Genomic DNA, 19,824 nt, shown 5'->3' on the forward strand with positions numbered 1-19,824 from the left:
TATATGTTGAATCGGTCCACCTCAAAACTGGAAAAAATCATTAGTGTATTGTTTATAGAGTTTATACAGTAGCTTTACAAAACCTCTCATGTACACCACCGCCTAAGGAAAACTAAAAGTAGTCAATACTGTATTCTATGCACACAAGTGCCTAGTTAAGCAACTTCCGGTTTAAGTGATATTACTTCGACTTAAAACAAACTGACTGTGCCAGCTCCGGCTTTTCCCAGTTTCAATAGTCGATAACAACACAGACAACAACTCCTCTGCTTCTTCCTCAGATGGAAGCTCTAAGTTGGTCTGCAGAAGCGGCTGAGCTGAAGCATCGTTCCATCGTTTTCTGCTCGGGCTGCTCTTCTTTTGCTGGTTTTGTCTCCAGTTCCATATACCATCTGAATTGCTTCCTATGATGCGGACAACTCCACCACTACAATCTGTGTGTATCACACTCTCCAAACCAATTTCTCTCTCGATATTCCATACCAAATCTATTGGAACTCCGAGAAATCCTGGCTTTCTGAAATCCACCAAGCTGGGGCTGCTTAGAACCAATACCAGTCTCCCTGTGATTACAACGAAAGCTCCTTCTTGCTTGAGGGCCTTGCACTTCACCAGCGTCTCGCCTTTGATCTTCAGGGTATCTCCAACCTCCATAAGTACTGCTGTCCCGACCGCTTCTTCCCATGAGTAAGGCCTGAGAGGTAGTTCTCTACTCAGAGGCCTGGGAAGGCGAAGCCTATGCCTTTGGGATCTTATGTTATGAAGCCTGCTCCGGTTTCTGATACTCTGTGCGGTTTTTCCAGTTACCTCAAGAATACTAGCCGTTGGTCTCGCCACTAGTCCAGTAATCCCCAAAGCCACTCCTGAACCATATAGAGACACCCAATTAACATGCATCAAACTACTAAGCCAGACACAAAGGACAGCTAGTACACAAACATCAGATGTCTTACCTGAAATGACGCCTGGAAGACCATGTTTCTCAGCTCCTCTTATTGGTGATTGAAGGAGACCAGTGAGTCCCTGTGATGAACATCGTGATGGACTTTCTTAAGGCCAAGTATAAAATCAACAACGATTTTCATCTCATTTATACCCAATCAAAAGAAATAGCAAGAATAAGTGCATTATTAAACTATTCAGCTGCATTATTTTCAAGTCATTACAAGCATACTTTCTTAGGGCATTGGAGTTGATCAATAATCAGACACGGGAAATATCTGAAATAACTCATCTATAATACTAAGTGGGCATCAAAATCAGTATATAAGACACATTTCCAAAGAAAGTGTAAATGATATATACCTCAAACACTTCACCTATAACTCCTTTGCTACGTGATCCTTCGCCCAATTTCTGCTTTTCCATCCTTGCAACATCATGGTCATTGAATGTAAATGCAACAATACCCTGCAACAAATTGAAAATTCTGTGAATATTCCTTGAAGGTTGCCACTGCAACATAGAGTTAAAGCAAACATATGCGTAGTACCTTGTGTGCAGCTTTACTAAATTGAGTGGCAGCATCACTTAAAGCATAAACAGTGCTACTCAAGAGACTCGTTGTTCCATGAGCCATTCCTTGAATAATTCCTGCTGGGCTCTGTTGAAGTAATCTAGTTTAGCATATAACAGTTACAAAAACAGACACATTAACGGAAAAACATTAACAACATGAAAAAGACTTTAGTCATCACCTTTGAGACACTCCTGCTGGGAGCTGACAGGAAATCTTTAATCCCAAGGGCAACATTCCTTGCAAATCCCATGGGATTACCAATAACGCCAGCAGAGCCAAACACCTGTGTTAATAATCAATAGAAAGAGGTATAGTGAATTGGAGAAATACGGGACGATGTTCTAGTGAATAGTATGACTGCTAAACCAAATCAATAAAAAGGAACAGCAAGTGAAATTGGTAATTCCCAGTTCTTACCTTGTACATCTCATGAAGAATTTGACGGGTATAGTGCCCAACAAGGATCTCCTGAAACGATTCCCAACTAGTCATGTGATGAGCAATTGTCAATTGCTTGAGATGTATTCTAGCACCCTCGACATCGGCAAGAGCCATAAGACCTCTCTGGAATCGGATCATAATGATTCAGTTAGCCATATTAAATATGACATAGTTTAATATAGAATTAATAGGGCACTCAAGATGCAATAGTGAATCAACACTATGTTATTACATTCCTTACAACCAGGTTTAAGGAGAGAAGAAACTATTCAGGATCAAAATTCTCATTATCTCTCAAGAAACGAAGAACAATACTCAAGTATCAAGAGTCAACGTTTTGGAGTCCCTAATCTCCCCTAAAGCCGTAACAGCTCCTACCTAAACCATTCAAAGACCCCACTAATCTGTTCTCCCACCCCTGTATTTATAATCTATCAGGTAATCCCAGTGTTGAAAAAAAGAAGTATCAGGTAATCCAGTGTTGAAAAAAAGAAGTATCAGGTAATCCAGTGTTGAAAAAAAGAAGTATCAGGCAATCTCAGTGTTGAAAAAAAGAGAAGAGAATATGGCAAAAAAAGTCAAAAATGGGTTTTTGAATTTTATATGCTGAGAAAAAGGACTATTAAAAACCTAACGTGACAAATCATGTATGCATTGGATTTAAGCAGTAAATCTAAGAAATACTTCAAGAAAAGTGAAGGTACATACATGGATAAGGGACTCCCCTGAAGTAAGAATACCATTCCTAAGCATCCAGGGAGCACTGCAGAAGCTGTCATATAGTGATACAAAAAGGACCCATGTGAATCTACATGTATATAGGATACCAAGAGTATTTTAATCGTGACAGAACAATTTCTAGCTCACCTTAACGTAAACTTAATAGGGGCCAAGTCGAATGTTTCAATATAAATTTTCCTGTGTCTTCGAGCCAACAAGTGAATTTGCTGCCAAGGAGCTCCTATCGGAACCACTATGGGCAGAGATACAATGCTTCTCTGGGTTTTATTAAATACAGGAATGTTTCTTGCATGTGGTGGAGCATCTTCCAAACTTATATCCTTGGAACCAGTGTCATAAATCAGAGGATGTAGTGTTGGATCTGAGAGCGGCAGGAGCCTGGCCTGAGAATTAGGAAGCACTGCTTTTACGAACTCCAATAAGGATAGTAGTGTTTGTAGCTCGAGCTCAAGTCCAAATTCACTAATCCTGCATTTTTTTAAAGAGAAACTGAGATTTGAAAACAAAAAATGTATATAATAATGATATCATGAACTCTGAATTGACGCGAATTTTAAGATTAATCATGCCTTATATTTATGTACTCAAAAGAAACTAGTGAAACATCTTTCTTCCGCCACTTCGCAAGGTCAATGTAGAGTACAGCATCACGGGTATTACTCATAACTTGCTGAACAGTTTCATTTAACAGTCTTACTTTGTTATCCTTAATATCCCAATCAGGAGGAATGCCTCGGTGGTCACGATTGAATGACAATATGACAGGATACGAAGAATTGTGAAGTGGGTTGTCAATCTGTAATGAAGAGATCTGAAAGGAAAGCTTCTGCTGATCTACACTTTGTTTCAGATCTACTACAACATTTGACGCACAAGCATAAACCAATTCCTGTGAGAAGAAAGATTTATGGAGTGTTATAAGAATCTTAGAATGTAAATAGAAGTGCTTTATATTTCCGGGGATGAGTACCTGTGGATGAGAATTAACCACAGAAATACCAATGCTTGGCAGGACAAGCAAGAACTTTTCTGTGTAACGGATGATATTATCCGTCTGAAGCTTTTGCTTTCCCTTCTCATGGAATTTAGAGTCAAACGTTTCCTTTATATCTTTAATGGTGTGATAACTTGAATCTACAACACTGAAAACCTAAAATGGGGAAAGAAGAAAATGAACAAGTTGCATCAACAACATAGAGAAAGCAGTTTTGTCCTCAGAAAGTTATCTAAGTAAAAGACAGTGGTATCAGAGAAAGTGTACCTTTGTAGCTCCTTCAGCACAAATAGATAGCAGCAGTGTCCTTTCAGGTTTCTGAAGCAGGTGAAGTGAAACAATTAATTAGATAATGAAACTCTTCCTCGTAGTGCATCTTTGCATTATTAAATGCAAATTAAACTGGAGTAAAAAGAAGGGCGAAGTGAATGAAACTTTTCGGTCTTATCTATTATATGGTTGTTTTATTTTCATTGTCACTGTAACTTTCAGTGCCTGTCACTCGTTCATTTACCTAATCTAGTCGCATGCTGATATGAATGCATGCTTTGGATTTTTGTATGCATGTAGAAATTATCCACTCCACCTCATTATAGCAGGCCAAGAAAGGCTATGCTGGCCGAGTTCATACTTACTTTGCAAAGGAAAATTTGAAGACACCTCTACCTTAGGGTAAACGTGTCGAAGATCTGACTCAGTCCAATTTCATTCAATTTTTTTTTTTTTTCCAATTTTGACTAAAGAGAGATTGGCTAATATTTTTTCTACTCATAACCAATGCTCAAGAAAGATGCTGCCGATGCCTATTTATGTAAGGAACAGATCATAACGAATTGACATATACCTCGGAGGTGGAGCGCAAGTGCACTGGAATAGGTTGTTTAGTTATCTCAAATGCATAAGAGCCTATAACACAATCTCCGGGAACCTGCATTCCTCAATAAGTAAAAACAACGTTAGAAAAGGAAAAGAAGAGAACAGCGGCAAAGAGAAACGTCAACAGGTCACAAAAGGCTGATTTGTTATTAAGCAGACATGTAATCACCATACCTCAATGGTCAAACGATGTGGACAGCAGGGTTCATCCCAAGCATAAGGGCAAGACGTGTAAGGATGAACTATGGTATCGAAATTCTCACATTTTTGCTGATAAACCCTCAGTCTCTATCACCCACAGAAAAGAGAAAAAAAAAAAGCAAGATTCAGTTCTTTGTAGGAGTAACCAAGGGTTTCAAAATCAATATGATATACATCAGTCATTCAGAAAGCAAATTTTCTAGTAAGAAAATGTTTTTTGCTTAAAGGGATGAGTCTGGTGTTTAGCCATGGTACCCCTTAGCTGACTGCAGAATATAATATCTTTCCTGTTTCATAGTATCCTCTTGCACCTACAACTACACTTGGGTCGCAAAATTACATGCTACAGTAAAGACACAACTAGCATAGCTCATACAATGGATTGCTCAATTTGATGTTCTGAATGCCTGACGTGTTCAGACAATGCTACTTAAAATGTAGAGTCGACGAACTGTGAACTGAAGGGAAGAATAACTAAAATTCTTCAGCTGGATTTAAAGAACCATCAATTATAACGTTACTGACCTCATTCGAGAAATTATCAATCCTGTAAGGCATATAGCCCATGTCATCATCTGACAATAGGATAAAGTTTGTCCCCACATTTCCATGGACACTCCCTACAAGCTTTTCATCTCCGCTTGACATATTGGCATTCTGAACTTCCACCCGTACCATGTTGAAAGCTTTATTAACGTAGTTCCAAATCTTCAGTTGAGTATCACCTAAATGATCTGGCAAGAAGCTGCCTGACCATTGCCACCCAGGCTCATTTACACGGATGGAAACTAGTAACTCCCTGTTTATATAGAAGAGTAAGTGGCGTACAGGTAGAAATCTTTTAACTGTAACTTGTCAGTACAAATGTAGGATAAAAGTAGCAACAGTAATGGTTTTCAAATGAGATCCAGGTTATGAAGGATGAGAAACTGAATCATTCAACAGAACCAATCACAGGGACATAGAGGGGCAACAGTTTAATTTTTCAGACAAGTTAACAGGGGAGTAGGCACAAAAACAAAATAGAGAACTATAAACAACATAACAAAGAATCAACAAGAAGAACAAATATGAGAACTACTTTTATATGAGATGACAATGGAAAGTTGAATGCATGGAGATCAAACAAGAGAAGAGAAAACCACTCCTTAGAACCAAGAATGTGTTGTACATAAGACTTCAATTCAGTAAAAAAATGAACCTTGTAGTATCTGTCCATTGAAGCTGAGAATGCTGTCCAACAGCCAAATGAGAAACTAAATTGGTTCCCTTCTGCTTGTAACATAGGTTCCGGCTACATGAATTACAGATGACGTATCTGCAATATAATTTTTTTTTAGTGGATACATAGGGAAAATATTACAGGAGAACATAGAACATTTGGTGAAACTATTTATCACCTAGGTTGGAAAGTAATTGCTTGTGTTCTCCCTGCTAATGCACCTCCAAGAATAGAACACGTAACAGATAACAAAGATGATTCACCAGGTGACGGTTGTGGGACAACTACATTTGTTGAACCACCGGGCGGAACAAGAGGAAATGGAACAGACCACGGAGAGTATGTGCTATTTGAATTATCTGACCCTGACAGGTCCCTTTTGACTCGAATCATGCTGTCACTGGCCCTGGAAATAGGGCAAGGTGAATAAATGCATGCCTTTACCTTGCTAGGCTCATTACCTTGGCAGCACACCTCCCTTAAACTTTTTGAAGAAAGACTCCTCTTGCGAACAGTTGCTGAGTCTTTTGGATAAGCTAAAGTAGGGACTTGCCGAGTTGATGGAGTCACATACTTATCCACAAATCTATCAGTACTGGAAGCAGTGTTGCAGCACTCCGATGAGGAAGGACTAGAAAGGGAATCCGAAATTGGAACTTTATCTAGCATCTCAGGGGTCAAAATGCCAAGACCAACTTTTTGACTTTGAACAAAATGCTGCTCAGTTAGATTGTAGCACGATGGAAGTACGCTGTAAACTTTTGCTTCATTGGTGCAGTCCGAAACAATCAGAGGAGTTCCAGTGCAGTTATATAATAGGAATGGGACAAAGATGAATACTTCCCGTGCCCCACATGTTACATCCATTGTTTTCTCACAAGATACATAGACAGAACCTATAAGGTAATCAACAAAAATAGACAGAACCTATAAGGTAATCAATATAAAAACTGATGAATAGCCAAATATAAATATAAATGATAAACCTTACCACCACCAAGGTATGAATCAAAGGAAACAGTTTCAGTCTGAGAGAATTTCCCTCCACTGAACTTAGCGACTGTGCTAAAACTTTCTGAGCGTGGAAACTTTAAAGATGATGATCTAGAGCCATTTAATTTGAACTCAAGGACCAGGTCATGTGAAGGATCAATATGATGGAACGGAGTCTCCCCCTAAAAAGATACATTTTCTTGTCACATAATTATTACTATATCAACCCTATAAAGACATTATTCAACTCTATCTTTCAAAACGAAATTGTATGAAAATATCTCTCAGACCTCAGAAAGGAATGCAGCCTGGGTGATGCCACCACTTTCGATAGATAGTGATATTGGTTCTGGAAGACAGTTGCTCACAACAAACGGAGTACTTAAAGTCACTTGATGAATGAATCGCTCTCTTGATTGGTCAAGATCTAAATTTCCATCTGGCAAATCATTAAGATAAAATGATTCCGGCAAGCTAGAGCTCTCAACAGATATGCAACACCGAAATGGTTCATGGCTAGGGTGGCATGGATAACAAGCAAATGATCGGCGAAATCCTATCCTGCTATCTTTAGAAAGAACTTTGGAGATGCTGTGAGCTTCACTCCACAAATAAGAATCTCCGAGGGGACGCCACCGTAGCCGGCCAGATTTAGCCAAGTGTAGAGGCAGTGGAAATTCTTGACCAGGAAAAATAGGATCTAGGATCTGAATAGAATGACATAAGAATAATAAATGATGGTGTTGAGAGGAATAGAACTGAAAGTAGAAACACAGATAGCTCTCCTAGATAGACTTAGCTCTCCAACAAGAAACCTAGACACTTGTTGGCTTGTCCAACGGCAGTGCCAACCAAGGAAATCCCAATCCTATGCCCTCTTCTTCCCTTAGCTTACTTATTTAAAGACAACTCCTAGTGCAAGAAAGGAAATGAGATGAATCTAAAACTTAAGACTTTAGCTAACTGAAAGATAATGCAGGCACGGACATATAAATATTCTGAACCCAGGACATCAGCTGGACATGATCCCATACCCTTATCACAAACAAACAAAAAGTCTGGTACGGATAGATTAAACTAGCATACTAGAATTTAGAATTCAATAACCTTTGGGGAGACACCAAAAGGAATGTCAAAGCGAAGTTCCAAAGGCATGGACGTGGAGTTCAAAATTATTACCTGAAAAAGGGAAAGATCATACGCAGATTCAACATTGATAAGAAATAGAAAGCATACACATTGTAATGAAGTCATACGTACTGTTGAGTATACTCGTATCAACTTGCTCTGCTGATGCAACGAAACCTCAAACACAACAGGAACAACAAAGCTGCTCCCCGAACCAGATTTACTTGCTTTCGGAACATTATTACTGGAGTTTGATGTTTTGGAAAAATCAACCTCAAAATAGGAAAGGCCAATTCGATCCATCGAATGTGGAGGAGAAGCAAAAGATGTTCCATCAAGTTGGACCTTCATATAATGATGTGTGACATCACCAGATTCGCTGCTAAAACAACCAAAATGACTTCGACGTCTATCAGGAATAAATACTGTGTCACTATTATCGAGATAGATGGGAACAGATGAACCGGGTTGCACAATGTTCTGAGCCACCGCAGCTGACATATTGAGCACATTTGAATTATGTCCTCGGAAAACCTGGTACCCCAAAGGAAGAGAAGTCAAATTTTGAAGTACATATGGAGAATATCGTTCTGTATAGGTACTTCCAGTGCAGTAAACTGACAATCCCTTATCATCAGGAACATCCTCTGTTTCCATCAGTAGCAAAGTGTTCGACATCTCAATTATCCTGAAAATACACTTTAACAGGGAAAGGAAAAAATGAACATGTATGGAAAATTACCACAGAAAAACTCAACAGGGAAGAAATTATATCTCATCCTACCTCAAAAAGAGATTCTGTTAAGTTCACATTGAGCTGATTTGATGATGCAACAATTACTTCAGTGAGCCCAGCATTGTTCAGCAAAGCATTTGCCTCAAATTTTTTGGATAGTTTGATATCAAAATTCCAGGGCTCAATAAAAGGCTCCCACAATACCTTCAACATTTATTCACGGGTGGTTATCAGCATACTACCAAACCATAGATACAAATGACAGTAGGATTCTGTTTCTGCCTCGTACCTTGTGCATATTATTATAATTCACTTCAAGATCACATGAAACCAAACACTCCACATTCTTTTCGGTCAGATTAGCTTGCAGGAAAAAGTTTCTCATAAGAACTTCAAGAAGTAGACCGCTACATCCCCACTGCATGAAATTCAAGAGACAAGAGAAGTCTTAGCAGAAGTAACTCAAGACTTCAAGGTGAAGTATTGCATATACAATGCAGGCTATAGGTAAGGAACTCAGAGACAATCATGAGCAAATTATGTTCTAGAAAATGGATCGCAGATTAATTTGCACCATTTTTGCCTTTTCTGACTTGGTTATATATTTAAAACCAACCAAAATTTACCCATTAAACTAAACTTCTCATCAGTGAAGAAAAATTAAGCTCGTCATGACAAGCACTAATTACAAAGTAGTACCATTAGATTCATAAGCAGACATTAACTGATCACGAAGAACAACACATACAGTAAAAAGCATAGTGGCATAACCACACTATATGCGAATGCAGCACTTGATGAATGAAAAAGTCAGGTCAGTAATGCAATGTGTTCATAAAACATTACGTTAGCATGCAGAAATCAAGCAAACAGAAAGAACATATGAGGCCGAATACAGACATGAATTACGGCACAACAGAAGTGGCAAGACAGTAATAGTGATATACACATAAGCAGCCAAAGGTGATACTATGAGGCCACTTCCCTGTTAAATAACATTGATAGAGATATATCAGTATATAAAGCGCAAGCATACCCTTCCATCTGATATAAGGAGAGACACATCTCTTATCTGGACTTTTAAACTCAAGATTTCTTGCAAACTTTGTGACGATGGCGTCTCAGGTGCATCAAATGTAACTCCATGCCAGAAAGATAATACTTGATGAGATGCATGCATCTCTACATTGTCAGACAGTATTCCCGCATCTATGCTCACGATTTTCTTTTTATCCATCTGAATACTAGTTTCTACAAGTAGTTGTGACGCCCCAAATAGAGAGCAAGACCTGACAGTATCAACCCCGGATATTGCAAGAATACCATTGAGCGTTTCAATCTTATAGCTCAATTTAACATCTCTCCCAAGAATGGAGAGTTCACCGCTCCTACTAAGTGCTGTAACAGAAACATATTTACAGTATTTCCCTTTGAAAAATTTTATGTGCTCTTCCTCAGATCTCTCGTGAATATCAGTTGCCATGAATCCTGGAAATTCTGTGTGGCTTATGCAGAGAGGAAAATGGATTGTGACACCAATAATCTCTGATCTTGCAGCAAATGCCATAACCTCACAAGAGTTCTCTGATACCCCAGATTGCAGAACGTTGAAAACCCCATCAATATTGTCACAAATATTCCTTACCACTTCAATAGAATCATGCATATCCAAGTTTGAACCTTTTGACAATAAATGGGCTTGGCTACTGTCTTCCAGTTTCTGGGAACAAGATTTAAGAAGTTCAATAACTTCAATCCAATCAAAAGAGTGTAACCAGATGTCTAGGGATGGGAGAGAAACAGAGAGATCATATTCATTTTCAGCCTGTTCTATAAATCTGACTTTAAGTGCTGAAGGATCCCCATAGGCATTTGTGCATCTAGCTAACATGACTGAGCTCAGCAACGAATAAAGCCCAATCTCGAAAAATTGGACATCCAAGCTTTTAGGGAAATTATTTTTAAGTTCCCCAGAACAAACAAATTTCATGTCAGCCTGAAGCACCGGTAGGAATAGCAGTGTTCCAAGATCTTTCCTTAACCGATGCAGCTTTGTCGTCAAAAGACTGACAAAACATTTGAATCTTATAAAGCTTGTGGAAGATTCAAGGGGTGCAACTGCCAGCTCTTGCTTTAAACGCATCTTCGTATGAAGAAACTCAGGAACATCATACACGAACAGTTTTGATTCTTCACCAACTAAAGAAAGCTGATCAATCACGTCAAGAAACACCCTAAACCCATCCAAGGTATCTGAATCTGCAAAAAAAAAAAAAAATGTATAACATATTTATGCATCACTTGAAAATATGAAATCACTATACCAAGAAAGAGAGAGCCGAAGAGCATAAGTTAACATGATGGGGAACACCACCTACCATCCGCAACAATCTCACAAACTTCAATTCTTGACATAACATATGCCGAATCTGAAAATGAATAGTGATCACAAGGTAATCTAATCCACGCGTCAGCAAGAACTCTAGCAGCCAGGGGGATAGTTCTGCACACAGCATCCTTCTTATATGTTGATATGCCATTCTCAGAAAGCACCAACGATAGCGATATGTCCCGCCCAAATATGTTTAAACAGTCGGTGTGCCCTGCCACATGATTAAGTGGAATAACACATTCCTGCGGTATGTGCTCCACCAAATTGCTCAAAGCACACTCTAAAATGAAGCTAATATATAACTCCTGTATGTCAGCTTTCAGTTGCCGGCAGTCATCATATTCCACAGGAAGAATCAAAGTGGAGTCCAGTATCTCAACTTTATAAGTAATGGCTAACTCAGAATGGGCCTTAGTGAATTTAGTAGCCTGTGGCAATGACTGCAGGTCTGACTTTGAAGTCCAATCAGGAAGCGAGAAGTATCCAATTATTATGGCTAAATATTCCGGCGGCAAAATGCAGCATGAGTGTTGAATACCAATGCTCACTTCAAGTTCAGAACCAGAATGCTCCGAATTCCTTTTCTTTACATGTAGGTTCAAGACTGGCGAGACATCTGTTAGTGAAGGTCTCCAAAGAAACCCGCCAGAATAGTTGGTGAATAAAGATGACTCCAACATCAAGTCTTCCGCAGAGGCAACCAATTCGACACCATCGTCTGAAATGGTAAGCACGTATCTGGATACTGGCAGCATAATAGTTCCAAAAACACTTGAAGAATCATGAAAATGCACATTCGTGTTGGAGACATGCACATCAACGATAAAGTAACTGGTCTGACCAAGACCTCTGGAGGACGCAAGCTCATTCAGAGGACAATCACATTTTGGTTGTAGAGTACAGCTGTTACATTCGCAGTTCAAACCTATGTCTGCCCCGTTCTGTTTATTTCGTAATATAACTGACTTCCTCCAGTCAGAAGTCGAATAACAAAGAGAACTTTTTAGGCTACCAAGAGACCCAGAATTGTAAATGGTCACGAATGGATATTTGTCAAGAGGAATGCCGCCACAAGATCTACTTTCAGTGAAGTTTGAAAATCCAAACCTTTCAAAATCAAACCGAGGAATGTCAGTTGGAGTACTTGTATCTGCAGTCAGGCTAGAAGGATTTGTATCGGCAGAAGAGATCTTATAGGAAGTTATCTTATTCAAAAAACTTGTCAGCAAACCAAATATGTATGGGTAGCAATGGAGTTCAGCACCCCTCCAATAGATTGTATACTTCTGAGAAACAATATTTTTACTTCCGGAAACCTTGCAATTTAAGCTGATAACAGCTTCAGGAGTAGTACCGTTATCGATAATGTTGGTTTGATCGCGACTTTGAGCATCCAACCCTTGTCCATGGGCAAAGGACGATTTGAGTAGATTCCCAGATGAACATAAAATATGAGAATCAGCTGCATCTTCAGAGGAGCAAGCTATCATTTCCAATGCTTTCACACGGACCGACCATTCTTCAAATTTGCTAACTGAATACCTGAAAATGACAATTGTACAGAAGAACTTGTCAGGACCAGAGAGAAAACAAGAATTGGATAGGCATGCTTTTGACAATGGTCAGTAAATGAGTCATAGGCAGAGATCATAAGACCAAATATGTGAGTGATAAAAAGCATGAGAAGATATCCAACTGCTTGGTAAAACAGGCAGACATATATATATATATATATATATATATATATATATGTATAAACTGCATTCATGCTTGTTTAATAGCACAAGGCTACCGTTCCAGTGATACTATAAAAAGTCACAAAATGAGATCCTTGCAACAATTTCCTACCAGATATCAAGCTGATGTATAGAAAGAATAAGCACTGTGCTATTTTCTCCTTCATTTTCAAGATTGACGTGCAACCTAAAAAGTGCCAAGTTGGTATTGATGGTGAAGCGAAAGATGGAACCGGGGTAAGGTGGAGCATCTTGAGCTCTATGATCCTGAATATCAAGATATTCAATCACAGACATGACTCCTTCAAATATCGACGGAGAGAAATGTACATTGATCATAGACAGAGTAGCGTCAACCTGAAATGAATGGAATTACAAAATAATCAATTGCAAAATGTGGTCTCTATTTTTGACGCCCCTGTAAAAGTACAAGCACTTAGTACCAAGGAACAAGGAAGTTATTCATTCACTCAGCAAACTAGACATAGCCACCTTGGAATCTGAGATTAAATTTTAATACCTCCAACTGCTTCAAAATTGACTCCTCCGGAATGATACAAGACGCTAACTTGATAAGTAAAGATGATTTCTCCATAAGGGGAAGTTCTTGGAAACTATGAATCTTCATCAGCTTCATCTGCACCAGATGCAGATGTAAGAACATTTATAAATACTTAGACAACTCCAATTTTTTTTTTTTAAAAAAGGAAAAAAACATATATACCTCAAGGTCACAGATATTGATCTCAAAATGGTCATAGAGATCTTTGTCTTGAAAATCATCCAAGGCTGCAATGGAACTTTGTAACCTATCCACCTTACCTGACTGCATTCTTGGACTTGGGTTAAGAAAATCTGTGCTTCTGGATGTGATAGAAAGAGATTCCAATACCAAGACCTGCACAAGGGAATGCATGAAAAGATAAAGTAAATACTGAGGAGGAAACAAATAAGAAAAAAACAGACAATCAAAATGTTTATATAAGCGAAATACCAGATTATAGCTTTCTGATTCAAGCAATCGCCCAGGGACACTTAAGGTAAGATCTTTTATGTCCAGGTCCAACTTCACTTTATTTCGGCTTGATAATAGATACCTATGAAACAAACCACAACACATATAAGCACCAATCTATTAAGATATGAATCTACGCCTAACGTTTCCACAGAGGAAACTCTTACTCAGTTTTCGCCGCCAATCGCGTTTCACTTTCAAGGCCATTGAGTGATGATAGAACCTGAGCCACATAGAAAAATTGTTATCTATTTTCCGTGTGAGGTGAAAGAAAAATTTCTTGAGCCTTCTTCAACGAATATCTCTTGAAACCATCTATTACGTGTCACAAGAAAAGAAACATCTATTATATGATATAGCCACAACTTTCAGACTTTTGATCATTACGATATCTGAATCTGACATTATACCATACTTGCTTAAAGCTTCTTTGTCAGACCTTCATATTTTTTTTCAAAAAAAACATTACGAGCAAGTAGCAAATGTAGTGATGAAATAAGAGCTCACTCTTTCATGTTGAAGTCTGAAGAATCTTGAACCCGAGAAAAATTTACTGACAGCACGAATGAAATCTACATCATAAGTGGCTTCAACTGGCTGAAGGGTGACCTACAGAAAGAAGAGGGAAATAACTACAGTAAAGTCAATCCTAATAGTTAGCTACGGACAAAAGACCAAGACTGCCGAAAGGAGCAAGCGGTGGGTTTTTCCACAAAAAGGTGATGCAAGGTGCAGTTAGTTCACCTTTAATGACATTGCAACATCATGATCTTGAGGCAACTCCAACCGCATTCCATATGAGGGTTTCATTTCTAGTGCATCACTTTGAGAACAAACCTGCATGAAACATTCTAATTCAATTTTTTACTGAAACCAATGTTAAATGCACTAAAATAGATATTAAAACGGAGTCTACGGAACATAAGTTACAAGTAGATGGTTCATAGCACCTTGTTAAGCAAGCATTAGTCAGACAGTGTTCATGATTTCAAATATTGGTAATTATCAACAAAATGGCATAGGCGTAACAGCTTATTGGGACACAAACCCCTTTCATGGTTAGAATTTCTTTCCCATTTTGAGGATAGACCAGCCTTCCAGAAATAACAGAAACAATCATCGCTGTAGATTCTTTCCAAGACTTGCATTCAACAATCACCCCCAAAATATCCAATGTTGATATAACTTGGGAAGAGCTCCTGTATAGTAAATAGGAAAAAGAACAATGAGAAAAAGAATAGTTAAGGCAGAGATCATGATGAAGTAATTGAGAAATTGTAACTTACCCATTTATATGTTGCAAAGTTGCAGAAATTTTGCGCACTTTGAGTCTAATGGAGCACGTACATATCTTACCGGTCGCACTGGGTCTTCTTGGCGATGAAGAAAGAGGGTGAAACTTTGTTGCCTCGTGTATATCCTGCAGTAAAAGAACAGTTACTATGATGTTGCGTAGTATTTTGAAAGTCCAATGGTATTAAATGTTACTAAAATACCTTGACAACTTCATCGGAAACAACACCAGAAAACTGAGTAGAATCCTCTGTGCCTCCGGCACCGAGCATTCCCCGGGACAACCAGTTCAACCACCCACGCGACTTATTTGATGTAGGATCATCACTCTGTTCCTTTTCAGATGCACTCTGTTCCTTTTCGGAGCCAGTGGCACCACTTGCTGTCATGTTTACAGTCAATTCTGAACAAGCTTCCTGCATAATAAGAATCAAAAAACAAAAGGCAAAACGGAAAATAAGAAAATGCCAGTGGCACGACATCAATTTATTTGTTATAAGAAGATAAATATCTGGACAACCTCTCTTTCCATATATAAAATGCTACAACAGCAACCTAATTTACCATACCTGCATCTCACCTTCTGCGGCAGACCTATAACTTAAGATATCATCAATATCAGACTTCTTCTCCACTTCTTCCAAACCCAAAAGGATAGCTTCATCGATTGACTGCAGGCAGAGGCATAAAGCCCACCCATATTAGTGAAGAAACAACTTGACAAGGAAAACTATGGTTTGAAAAACTACAGAAGAAACAGGCATTACATCAACTCATCATCAAGTTAGAAACCCTACGAATTAGTTGAACAAATATGTCCAGCGTAAAGCATATTAGCAACATACGATGGAGACTAAGGCAAGGCACCAAAAAGTTTAGGGAAGAGAACTTATATTTCTTTCAGCTAGAAATTTACGAACACGTGAACAACTACATTTTCCATGATGACAAGCTGCTATAGAAAATAAAGATTTTCAAGATGTGAGAAAAAAGAAAAACTTTCTTCACTTTCCTTTTTTAGGGAAGCGAAAAGAAAATCCTTGCCTGTTCTCTGCGAAGGAAATCTAGCTTTATCTTGTAAAACTCTATATATCTCCTGCGCATTCTCCTGTATTTTTTTCACGAAACAAAAGTCTGAAAACTAAGCAGACCGCTTGAATATATGGCACGAGTATTTTTCTACCTATGCCATGAAACAGTAAGTTATTTGCATGGAAGTAAAATAAATTATGCAGAAATTTTAAGAGCAATAAATAGATTGTAATTGCTAATGTGATTAAGCATCATCTAATCTTAAAATGAAAAGATGTCAAGAAAGTAAACTTACATTCGCTGTCCAAGAAATCTCCACGAAGTTTTCCACAGTTTCTTCCGTACATCAGATAAAATTGAATTTTGGGCATAATGCCACCAGAGTTTCTGCCACCCTGGTGGTTTCCTCGATAGGGAACTGAAGCAGGGACGATACCGCCCATACCTACACCATTTAATATATTCTTAAATCAATAATTCTTCGAAATGTCCGTATTGCCAAATAATAGAGCTAAATCTTAGAATGATAAAAGTTTGGATGGAGGAAAAATTATCACTACCATAATGAAAGGCTTTACCTCTCACGCAATTGGCTGGTTTGCAAGTAATCTAACAGAATAAGAATTTGCTGCAACTGAAATTCATTCAGAGTCATGTCCTGAAACGCATAAGTGGAAGTTAGAATGAGTATCTTAGTTCTTAACCAAGTCTAACTTCTGAGAACTAACCACATCAGTCAACTCAGCGCTGATAGAATACTGAGGTAGATCGTCATAAAGCTCTCCAGATCGATTGACCTATGCAAAGAAGTGCATCAGGCAAAATAAAGAATGCATATTTTACACAGACCACATAAATGCACCTAAGGATTAACTGATGCACATACATCAATGTGCGTTCTGTATAAATATCTGCAAAATCTTTCACAAGATATAATGTCCATATGGAGCTGACGATGAACAATAATAAAATTGGCAAAAATGCAATGCAAATCATTCCTGGCAACGCTGATAGATAGCAATGTTATCAAAAGTGCACTATAGGAACAAATAAATGAGTTCAGCCTGGAACTATGTGCTAGCTTATCACAAAAGGAATTGGCTTCTTAGACACTAATCAGACTGAAAAAATTCTATAAGCCATCAGGTAAATCAAGAAATAAAGCAGATAGAACATACAACTGTGTGCACCTCATTTTTAATATAACCCTAAAGCTAGAGCAAGCATGCAGCAACAAAGCTTTGACGATAGCGACAGATGTTAAATCACAACAAACTAATGACGCTCTTCTAGCTGCATTACCAATAGTGTTACACAAAAATGGACTGGCTTCAATAAATAACCAAATTTATCGCTTTGCAATCTCGACTGGCACCAGTTGTCAAAACATCCTTTTTTATCAACACTTCGAAAGTCCATGTTTCCCTCATACATGTCGCAATAAATTTCCAAAGCTTCAATCTCCACAAGTTTATTCACTTGCCCCCCTCTCATCCTACCAACTGATGGCCTGAAATTCAACATATACGCCATGTGAAGATATATCAGGGTGCGCACATATCAACTACAGATCTTGGCTCTACCAAAAAAAGATTAGTTCATGGAAGAAATAGGTATTAAGGAAAAAGTGTAGTAAGTAAAGAGGCAGTTGGGGATAGTGGGATATGCTGTCTCACAATGTAATTCAAAAAGCATCTCCTAACCATAAAGTAAAGCAAAGCTACAAGGAAATCAAACACGAAGGTATAATACATTTTTATTGAGTGCCATAGAAGGTGTATCGAGAGATTACCCAACTGGGTTTTGTTTTGAAACTGTCAAGCTTGAAAACCGTAATCCTAATACAACTTGTACCTGCAGACAGCAGTTTATAGCCAAACATATGAAAGCGGGAAAGTAGACCTAACCAAATGATGATTTAAGTTGTAACTCTAGTGAATCGCAAGAAAGACTGATAGTAAATTAGCATCACCCAGCTCATGAACTTGATGCTATCCTTTTTTTTTTTTTGGTCAACAAACTTGACGCTATCTAAATTCGTATAACCAATGGTAAATACTGTGCTCTTACAAATGAGCCAATACAAGATTAAGCTATAGATGTATATCTATATTTCCACGAAAAACAAATGGTGAACGTTATATCACAAGCCCTATGTTCTAGTAACCTATTTTAACTGAACAAGCAGGAGACTTACCGATTCAGGTTGTGCATCAGAGTACAAGATGTGAAAGTTTCTGATGGACACTTGAATGCTATCAAGAATCTAAGGCAATAAAGAAGGAAAGTTAACATAGTAGAAAGAACATGATTGATAACCTCATCCGTAAGCAGGAAGATCTACGCTAACTCAAAAATTAAAATACAGGATCGGACCGACCAAAGATGATAGGAAAAATGTAAGATGGTTAAACTACGTGTAGCATTGCGGAAAATTACGTCACCTTGGCAGCAATGTACGACATAAAAGGATTCCCTGCTGGACTGTCTGGACAAAAAAAATAAAAATAAAATTGAAGGGGCTGTAACATGGGAGCAATCTTTAAAGCTAAACTAATTAGTGCAATGTAACGAAAACCAAGACATCAATGAACTGAGATAGCAAGTATATTGCTCACCGAAGACACGCCGGGACAATTTCGCCAGCTCTGCAGCAGCAAGCTTAGCTTTCTTACCAGCAAACTCTCTTTTCTCAACCACATCTGAACTCCACTGCGATGACCATATAAGTAATTGGGATTAAAAGCAAACGCTTGTCATGTATAGGAAAAGAGGTGTTAGGCAGGGAAAATCACCTCTTGATCATTGCGTTGTGATGCACATACAAAGACATCTTCAAGCTTAATGATGATTGGATCCCTGCCAAGCTTCTTCCATGGAATTTTAATACTCAATTTCCCAACACGGCCTGTAAGAACAACAAAAGATTTGACACAGTGAGAGAAAGCAAAGTAAAGCATCAGATAGAGAAGGCAGACAGAATCGAACAAAGACCCGGCTTCAATCCATTTATATCACCTTGCTTGAGAGCAATTGGCAGCTGCAAATAGTCGAACGCTTCGAGAATCAGTTCCACGTTCTCTAATAGAACTTCCTCTGCAATTAGAACACACACACACACACACAAAATGTGAGTATATTCATCCAATCGAGAGAGCTGTGGTGTTCGTTGAACGAAAGAGGAAGTGAAATACCATTCCAGACAGTGATCTTGAGCTGGTCTCTCTGAATGTCTTTGATGTAGCGACCTAGGTACCCTAGCAATAGCTGTCGCACAAGCCCTTCAAACATCTTCAAACCTCTATTTCATTATCCAGCGATTCAAAACGCGATAACAGTTTCTCTCCGCCGGGAGAGGGAGAAGAAAAAGAAACAAACGGTGGTCGGAGAAGTGTAAACGAGTCGAGGAAATCGTAGGGTTTTTCCTCTGCGTCGAAACAGCGTTACAGAGACTCTGTCTTCTCCAGAAGGCGAATTTTTCAGGCGGTTTCGTCCCCTCCATACC

General features: G+C 38.6%; 1 protein-coding gene across 4 annotated transcripts; it reads right to left on the reverse strand.

Annotated features, from left to right (window-relative positions):
• Nucleotides 1-21: 21 nt before the first annotated feature.
• LOC18013344 (vacuolar protein sorting-associated protein 13b) lies at nt 22-19,770 on the reverse strand. 4 transcript variants are annotated; one of them, XM_024151267.1, is made up of 47 exons: nt 19,514-19,610; nt 19,338-19,415; nt 19,115-19,227; nt 18,938-19,031; nt 18,764-18,807; nt 18,517-18,585; nt 18,112-18,173; nt 17,622-17,829; nt 17,048-17,116; nt 16,898-16,977; nt 16,615-16,764; nt 16,332-16,395; nt 15,857-15,958; nt 15,491-15,703; nt 15,281-15,414; nt 15,043-15,193; nt 14,739-14,831; nt 14,502-14,603; nt 14,162-14,217; nt 13,974-14,076; nt 13,704-13,877; nt 13,500-13,616; nt 13,092-13,336; nt 11,230-12,785; nt 9,888-11,110; nt 9,141-9,269; nt 8,900-9,055; nt 8,248-8,814; nt 8,095-8,166; nt 7,278-7,694; nt 6,986-7,169; nt 6,173-6,890; nt 5,974-6,090; nt 5,298-5,571; nt 4,746-4,859; nt 4,540-4,623; nt 3,963-4,013; nt 3,672-3,851; nt 3,271-3,590; nt 2,828-3,169; nt 2,669-2,732; nt 1,937-2,083; nt 1,698-1,802; nt 1,493-1,603; nt 1,306-1,410; nt 954-1,023; nt 172-863 (listed from the first exon to the last, which is right to left on the reverse strand). In XM_024151267.1, the coding sequence occupies exons 1-47, from the start codon at nt 19,608-19,610 to the stop codon at nt 172-174; spliced, it is 10,416 nt and encodes a 3,471-aa protein (XP_024007035.1). The 4 variants fall into 4 exon arrangements, with proteins under 4 accessions (XP_024007037.1, XP_024007035.1, XP_024007036.1 ...); XM_024151268.1 differs by lacking the exon at nt 18,112-18,173 and having other exon boundaries at nt 19,514-19,770; XM_024151270.1 differs by lacking the exons at nt 172-863; nt 954-1,023; nt 1,306-1,410; ... (2 more) ...; nt 1,937-2,083; nt 2,669-2,732 and having other exon boundaries at nt 3,095-3,169; nt 3,399-3,590.
• Nucleotides 19,771-19,824: the final 54 nt, after the last annotated feature.

Source organism: Eutrema salsugineum, unplaced genomic scaffold (genome assembly GCF_000478725.1).
Source record: "Eutrema salsugineum unplaced genomic scaffold, Eutsalg1_0 scaffold_6, whole genome shotgun sequence".
In the NCBI taxonomy this organism is placed as follows: Eukaryota; Viridiplantae; Streptophyta; class Magnoliopsida; order Brassicales; family Brassicaceae; genus Eutrema; species Eutrema salsugineum.